This window comes from Callionymus lyra, chromosome 14 (genome assembly GCF_982586985.1).
Source record: "Callionymus lyra chromosome 14, fCalLyr1.hap1.1, whole genome shotgun sequence".
NCBI lineage: Eukaryota > Metazoa > Chordata > Actinopteri > Syngnathiformes > Callionymidae > Callionymus > Callionymus lyra.
Window position 1 is genome coordinate 1101399 of NC_141831.1, and position 8927 is coordinate 1110325.

General features: G+C 40.5%; 1 protein-coding gene across 1 annotated transcript; it reads right to left on the reverse strand.

The window, feature by feature from the left end:
* Window positions 1–4139: 4139 nt before the first annotated feature.
* Window positions 4140–8927, reverse strand: camlg (calcium modulating ligand). The gene is made up of 4 exons (XM_087807304.1): window positions 8756–8927; window positions 5521–5921; window positions 4932–4997; window positions 4140–4873 (listed from the first exon to the last, which is right to left on the reverse strand). The coding sequence occupies exons 1-4, from the start codon at window positions 8895–8897 to the stop codon at window positions 4682–4684; spliced, it is 801 nt and encodes a 266-aa protein (XP_087663430.1). The 5' UTR covers window positions 8898–8927; the 3' UTR covers window positions 4140–4681.

Below are 8927 nucleotides of genomic sequence, written 5' to 3' on the forward strand. Positions count from 1 at the left end.
TTGTCACTGCCTGATACTTCCGGCGCTTTCTGGCGTCATTTCCTGTCTTCGCACTTGTAACGGAGACGAGCCGTTCAATATGACGCGGAACTCTCCTGAACGACCTTTGAACTCTCGGTACCACACGGAGGTTCTTCTCATGTCAACACGTGAGAGTTTTTAAAATGTTTTTTTATATTTTCTGTCTCGACGTTTGTTGACTAATCACTCGTCCATGTTCTCTGCTGCTCTCTGCTGGACACACGCGGTACTGACGAGTGTCGCTGCTCGTTCGTCCAAATACTTTCAAAATAAAATAGGATTCGTTTGTAAAAATGTTCATTAGAATCTCTGAAATCAAGTTACATCTCATGAAAACTAACGTTTATTTATCATTTGTTTCACACACGATGGTTTCATCAGAGTCTGCAACTCTTCAAACACAAGAAATTAACGAGAAAGTCATGACTTAATAAATTAATCTTTTATTTTGGAGAGACATGTTTGCAGGTCAACAGCTTGTGTTTTCGTCGCAGTGACGTCACTCAGCGTTCAGGTGACGTCACTTTGAAAAACGTCGAACATGAGAAACACGTTTGAAACATTGATGAATGTCTACATGTTTAGTTTTGAAAAAACACGTGTAAATACTCCTTGTGTGCGTGCGATTAACTAATGACCAGTTTAACCTGGTTATGTTTCACTAGTTAGTTCTGTCTTTAAACATCAAAGTGATGAAGAACTTTAACCTGGTTGTGTTTCACTAGTTAGTTCTGTCTTTCAACATCAAAGTGATGAAGAACTTTAACCTGGTTGTGTTTCACTAGTTAGTTCTGTCTTTCAACATCAAAGTGATGAAGAACTTTAACCTGGTTGTGTTTCACTAGTTAGTTCTGTCTTTCAACATCAAAGTGATGAAGAACTTTAACCTGGTTATGTTTCACTAGTTAGTTCTGTCTTTAAACATCAAAGTGATGAAGAACTTTAACCTGGTTATGTTTCACTAGTTAGTTCTGTCTTTAAACATCAAAGTGATGAAGAACTTTAACCTGGTTATGTTTCACTAGTTAGTTCTGTCTTTCAACATCAAAGTGATGAAGAACTTTAACCTGGTTGTGTTTCACTAGTTAGTTCTGTCTTTAAACATCAAAGTGATGAAGAACTTTAACCTGGTTATGTTTCACTAGTTAGTTCTGTCTTTAAACATCAAAGTGATGAAGAACTTTAACCTGGTTATGTTTCACTAGTTAGTTCTGTCTTTAAACATCAAAGTGATGAAGAACTTTAACCTGGTTATGTTTCAATAGTTAGTTCTGTCTTTAAACATCAAAGTGATGAAGAACTTTAACCTGGTTGTGTTTCACTAGTTAGTTCTGTCTTTCAACATCAAAGTGATGAAGAACTTTAACCTGGTTGTGTTTCACTAGTTAGTTCTGTCTTTCAACATCAAAGTGATGAAGAACTTTAACCTGGTTGTGTTTCACTAGTTAGTTCTGTCTTTAAACATCAAAGTGATGAAGAACTTTAACCTGGTTATGTTTCACTAGTTAGTTCTGTCTTTAAACATCAAAGTGATGAAGAACTTTAACCTGGTTATGTTTCACTAGTTAGTTCTGTCTTTCAACATCAACGTGATGAAGAACTTTAACCTGGTTATGTTTCACTAGTTAGTTCTGTCTTTCAACATCAAAGTGATGAAGAACTTTAACCTGGTTGTGTTTCACTAGTTAGTTCTGTCTTTCAACATCAAAGTGATGAAGAACTTTAACCTGGTTATGTTTCACTAGTTAGTTCTGTCTTTAAACATCAAAGTGAAGAAGAACTTTAACCTGGTTATGTTTCACTAGTTAGTTCTGTCTTTAAACATCAAAGTGATGAAGAACTTTAACCTGGTTATGTTTCACTAGTTAGTTCTGTCTTTAAACATCAAAGTGATGAAGAACTTTAACCTGGTTATGTTTCACTAGTTAGTTCTGTCTTTAAACATCAAAGTGAAGAAGAACTTTAACCTGGTTATGTTTCACTAGTTAGTTCTGTCTTTAAACATCAAAGTGATGAAGAACTTTAACCTGGTTGTGTTTCACTAGTTAGTTCTGTCTTTAAACATCAAAGTGATGAAGAACTTTAACCTGGTTGTGTTTCACTAGTTAGTTCTGTCTTTCAACATCAAAGTGATGAAGAACTTTAACCTGGTTGTGTTTCACTAGTTAGTTCTGTCTTTAAACATCAAAGTGAAGAAGAACTTTAACCTGGTTGTGTTTCACTAGTTAGTTCTGTCTTTAAACATCAAAGTGAAGAATAACTTTAACCTGGTTGTGTTTCACTAGTTAGTTCTGTCTTTCAACATCAAAGTGATGAAGAACTTTAACCTGGTTGTGTTTCACTAGTTAGTTCTGTCTTTAAACATCAAAGTGATGAAGAACTTTAACCTGGTTGTGTTTCACTAGTTAGTTCTGTCTTTAAACATCAAAGTGAAGAATAACTTTAACCTGGTTGTGTTTCACTAGTTAGTTCTGTCTTTAAACATCAAAGTGATGAAGAACTTTAACCTGGTTGTGTTTCACTAGTTAGTTCTGTCTTTCAACATCAAAGTGAAGAAGAACTTTAACCTGGTTGTGTTTCACTAGTTAGTTCTGTCTTTAAACATCAAAGTGATGAAGAACTTTAACCTGGTTGTGTTTCACTAGTTAGTTCTGTCTTTAAACATCAAAGTGATGAAGAACTTTAACCTGGTTGTGTTTCACTAGTTAGTTCTGTCTTTAAACATCAGAGTGATGAAGAACTTTAACCTGGTTGTGTTTCACTAGTTAGTTCTGTCTTTCAACATCAAAGTGATGAAGAACTTTAACCTGGTTATGTTTCACTAGTTAGTTCTGTCTTTAAACATCAAAGTGAAGAAGAACTTTAACCTGGTTGTGTTTCACTAGTTAGTTCTGTCTTTAAACATCAAAGTGAAGAAGAACTTTAACCTGGTTGTGTTTCACTAGTTAGTTCTGTCTTTAAACATCAAAGTGAAGAAGAACTTTAACCTGGTTGTGTTTCACTAGTTAGTTCTGTCTTTAAACATCAAAGTGATGAAGAACTTTAACCTGGTTATGTTTCACTAGTTAGTTCTGTCTTTAAACATCAAAGTGATGAAGAACTTTAACCTGGTTATGTTTCACTAGTTAGTTCTGTCTTTAAACATCAAAGTGATGAAGAACTTTAACCTGGTTATGTTTCACTAGTTAGTTCTGTCTTTAAACATCAACGTGATGAAGAACTTTAACCTGGTTGTGTTTCACTAGTTAGTTCTGTCTTTCAACATCAACGTGATGAAGAACTTTAACCTGGTTATGTTTCACTAGTTAGTTCTGTCTTTCAACATCAACGTGATGAAGAACTTTAACCTGGTTGTGTTTCACTAGTTAGTTCTGTCTTTCAACATCAAAGTGAAGAAGAACTTTAACCTGGTTGTGTTTCACTAGTTAGTTCTGTCTTTCAACATCAACGTGATGAAGAACTTTAACCTGGTTGTGTTTCACTAGTTAGTTCTGTCTTTCAACATCAAAGTGAAGAAGAACTTTAACCTGGTTATGTTTCACTAGTTAGTTCTGTCTTTCAACATCAACGTGATGAAGAACTTTAACCTGGTTATGTTTCACTAGTTAGTTCTGTCTTTCAACATCAAAGTGATGAAGAACTTTAACCTGGTTGTGTTTCACTAGTTAGTTCTGTCTTTCAACATCAAAGTGATGAAGAACTTTAACCTGGTTGTGTTTCACTAGTTAGTTCTGTCTTTCAACATCAACGTGATGAAGAACTTTAACCTGGTTATGTTTCACTAGTTAGTTCTGTCTTTCAACATCAAAGTGATGAAGAACTTTAACCTGGTTGTGTTTCACTAGTTAGTTCTGTCTTTCAACATCAAAGTGATGAAGAACTTTAACCTGGTTGTGTTTCACTAGTTAGTTCTGTCTTTCAACATCAAAGTGATGAAGAACTTTAACCTGGTTATGTTTCACTAGTTAGTTCTGTCTTTCAACATCAAAGTGAAGAAGAACTTTAACCTGGTTATGTTTCACTAGTTAGTTCTGTCTTTCAACATCAAAGTGAAGAAGAAAATGATCAAAACAATCAAACGTAGATGTTTTTTAAAGACATAAGAAACAAACAGTAACTGCAGGAGAAACATGTTTATTTGAACATTTATTAGGTTGAATGAAGAAAATGTTGCACAAACAGGAAAAAGTATAATACAGAGAAGTATTTACATGATCAAATACTTTAAAAGTAAACATTGTTTAGTGTAACGTTCGATGGAATCAGTGACTTTAGGATCACGTGACGACATGAGATGTTTGAAGAAGAATCCATAGATCATCTAAAGACCTTCATGAGCTCTGATGATGTCACTCGTCACCGTCCAGAGTTTTTATCGACTCGAAAGTCAGAAACGCCACAGAGGTGGCGTCAGAGGTGGGATGGCTCAACTTGAAAATGTCTCGTGTCCGGACGAAAACTTGACCCATGAACCACCAGAACCACCGGATCCAGTCGATCTAAAGGCCAGGGTTAAAACACGTTTGAAGACCTTTGACTCGTCATGTTTGTTCCACGTCAGAGAAGCAGCTCCAGACAAACATCAGACTCTCGTCACAGAAGCCACAACATGAAGCTGGTCCTGCAGACCTGGAGCCTCGACCCGGGATCCAGACGCGGGTCAAGCAGCCTCTGAGGAGACCAGCAGCAGGACCTCGTGAGTGATGATGAAGGTGAAGAAGTAAAGGCAGAGGTCGGCGAACACGTCTCCCATGCGTCTGTACGTGTCCATGGAGCGGTTGATGACCTCGGCAGGGATGCCGGACAGCAGCAGCGCAGTGGTCAGCACCGTGGTCTGAGGCTTCCTCTCCACCTGCAGAGAACATCCTGGAGTCAAAGTCAAGTTTCCACTTGTTGTGGAGCAAACGTACCTTCGGGAAGTATTTGGATAAACCCATGAAGGCCAGTTCTAGGGTCAGGAACGGAGCGAAGATCGACTGCAACCAGAAGACATTACATCTTTAAAGAACACTTTTTTTTATGTTTAATTCATTAAATCTTCATTTCAGCCTAAAGTCACACTTTTTATCAACTCAATGTTTATGTTTCAAGACATAAATACTTGAAAAATTGAAAAACTTTGACATATTTAGTCCTAATTAGACGTCATTAATAAGTTGTTGTTTTAACAGCATCGACAATAATATGAATACAAACAATAATAATAACAATAATAATAACATCATCAAAGTGGACAAAACACTTCATACTCACATGTTCACAGATATGAAGAACATCAAACACTGAGGAGCTTCTACACTATATTACATAATAGATATATTATTACATAGAATACTCTAATAATATTGGACAATACATTTAAAAAATAATAAATATCAAATATATAATAATAAATACAAAAAATCATCTCTGTTTTGATGTTAAATCAACAGGATCAACAACTGTGTTCAAATAAACCCAAACAGAAGTTTGATGCTGAGATGTTTCCTGGACACTGACCAGGTACTTGCAGACGAACACCTGCACGAGGACGGCGAGGAGGACGCTGCAGACCAGCCTGAAGACCCTGAACGGATCCAACTCTTCAGCTTCAGACGCGGCGTCCGGCGCCGGCTTCTCATTGGCCAGCTGACCGCGCAGCTTCATGGCGTCGTCCAGCCTGGACAAGTACTTCTGGAGGCCTCGGCGAGGAGATCCGTCCTCGGCCCCGCCCCCCCCTCGAGGCCGCGGACGCACACCCTCGTCCACGCACTCTGGCAGGGGAGAGTGTCGGGCCTCTGGGGTGCCGAGAGGACCTTCCTGCAGGAACGGAGACGGTCTCTGGGAGGACTTGGCTGACCATGAGTCGGTTCTGTCCAGGTCCAGGTGGAAGCGAGGCTCGGTGGAGCGACGAGAGGAACCTGGAGGAGAACCAGAGGAAGGATCAGAGGAGGAACCAGAGGAAGGATCAGAGGAGGAACCAGAGGAAGGACCAGAGGAGGAACCAGAGGAAGGACCAGAGGAGGAACCAGAGGAAGGATCAGAGGAGGAACCAGAGGAAGGATCAGAGGAAGGATCAGAGGAGGAACCAGAGGAAGGACCAGAGGAGGAACCAGAGGAAGGATCAGAGGAGGAACCAGAGGAAGGATCAGAGGAGGAACCAGAGGAAGGATCAGAGGAAGGATCAGAGGAGGAACCAGAGGAAGGACCAGAGGAGGAACCAGAGGAAGGATCAGAGGAGGAACCAGAGGAAGGATCAGAGGAAGGATCAGAGGAGGAACCAGAGGAAGGATCAGAGGAGGAACCAGAGGAAGGATCAGAGGAGGAACCAGAGGAGGAACCAGAGGAAGGACCAGAGGAAGGATCAGAGGAGGAACCAGAGGAAGGACCAGAGGAGGAACCAGAGGAGGAACCAGAGGAGGAACCAGAGGAAGGATCAGAGGAGGAACCAGAGGAAGGATCAGAGGAGGAACCAGAGGAAGGACCAGAGGAGGAACCAGAGGAGGAACCAGAGGAGGAACCAGAGGAAGGATCAGAGGAAGGATCAGAGGAGGAACCAGAGGAAGGATCAGAGGAGGAACCAGAGGAAGGATCAGAGGAGGAACCAGAGGAGGAACCAGAGGAAGGACCAGAGGAAGGATCAGAGGAGGAACCAGAGGAAGGACCAGAGGAGGAACCAGAGGAGGAACCAGAGGAGGAACCAGAGGAAGGATCAGAGGAGGAACCAGAGGAAGGATCAGAGGAGGAACCAGAGGAAGGACCAGAGGAGGAACCAGAGGAGGAACCAGAGGAGGAACCAGAGGAGGAACCAGAGGAGGAACCAGAGGAAGGATCAGAGGAGGAACCAGAGGAAGGATCAGAGGAGGAACCAGAGGAAGGACCAGAGGAGGAACCAGAGGAAGGATCAGAGGAGGAACCAGAGGAGGAACCAGAGGAGGAACCAGAGGAAGGACCAGAGGAGGAACCAGAGGAGGAACCAGAGGAGGAACCAGAGGAGGAACCAGAGGAGGAACCAGAGGAAGGATCAGAGGAGGAACCAGAGGAAGGATCAGAGGAGGAACCAGAGGAAGGACCAGAGGAGGAACCAGAGGAAGGATCAGAGGAAGGATCAGAGGAAGGACCAGAGGAGGAACCAGAGGAAGGACCAGAGGAGGAACCAGAGGAAGGACCAGAGGAGGAACCAGAGGAAGGATCAGAGGAGGAACCAGAGGAAGGACCAGAGGAGGAACCAGAGGAAGGACCAGAGGAGGAACCAGAGGAAGGACCAGAGGAGGAACCAGAGGAAGGACCAAGAGAAGAACCAGAGGAAGGATCAGAGGAGGAACCAGAGGAAGGACCAAGAGAAGAACCAGAGGAAGGACCAAGAGAAGAACCAGAGGAAGGACCAAGAGAAGAACCAGAGGAAGGACCAAGAGAAGAACCAGAGGAAGAACCAAGAGAAGAACCAGAGGAAGAACCAAGAGAAGAACCAGAGGAAGAATATTAAATATGTTAAATATGTTTAATCTTTCTTGAGAATCTGCTCAAGTTGATCAAGAACTTCGGTTCTCCATTAGTGATGCCTGGTGACGTCATCATAGCAACATTTCTAGATTGAATTTCAATCAATAAAGTTTTACCTTATCTTACCTTAATAATATTGAACTAAGAACATTTATTTTGTCATCATAGAAAATCTAACTATGTGAACAACATACTCGTTTAAATCTTAAAGGATATAAACGATCGTATCATTCAATGTATTGATGACAAGAAACTCCATGAATTAAAGTATCTTCAGTAATAAAAACAGTTTAAATGAATGGAGATCTTCACGATGACTGAGCTAAACAACAACAACAACAACAACTAAAAACAGTTTAAATGAATGGAGATCTTCACGATGACTGAGCTAAACAACAACAACAACAACAACTAAAACAGTTTAAATGAATGGAGATCTTCACGATGACTGAGCTAAACAACAACAACAACAACAACAACTAAAACAGTTTAAATGAATGGAGATCTTCACGATGACTGAGCTAAACAACAACAACAACAACAACAACTAAAAACAGTTTAAATGAATGGAGATCTTCACGATGACTGAGCTAAACAACAACAACAACAACTAAAACAGTTTAAATGAATGGAGATCTTCACGATGACTGAGCTAAACAACAACAACAACAACTAAAAACAGTTTAAATGAATGGAGATCTTCACGATGACTGAGCTAAACAACAACAACAACAACAACAACTAAAACAGTTTAAATGAATGGAGATCTTCACGATGACTGAGCTAAACAACAACAACAACAACTAAAACAGTTTAAATGAATGGAGATCTTCACGATGACTGAGCTAAACAACAACAACAACAACTAAAACAGTTTAAATGAATGGAGATCTTCACGATGACTGAGCTAAACAACAACAACAACTAAAACAGTTTAAATGAATGGAGATCTTCACGATGACTGAGCTAAACAACAACAACAACAACAACTAAAAACAGTTTAAATGAATGGAGATCTTCACGATGACTGAGCTAAACAACAACAACAACAACTAAAACAGTTTAAATGAATGGAGATCTTCACGATGACTGAGCTAAACAACAACAACAACAACAACTAAAACAGTTTAAATGAATGGAGATCTTCACGATGACTGAGCTAAACAACAACAACAACAACAACTAAAACAGTTTAAATGAATGGAGATCTTCACGATGACTGAGCTAAACAACAACAACATCAAAGACGCACCGACGTCACTCTCGCTCTTCGTGAAGCCCACGATCCTGTTGAGTCTCTCCTCAGAGTTGAGCAGAAGTTTCCTCCTCCTGGTCTCTGCTCTCCTCTGGGCGGCAGACATCAGCATCTTCTCCTCAGACATCTTCTCCTCCATGACGCGTCCGAGGCCTTCAGTGCACGATCA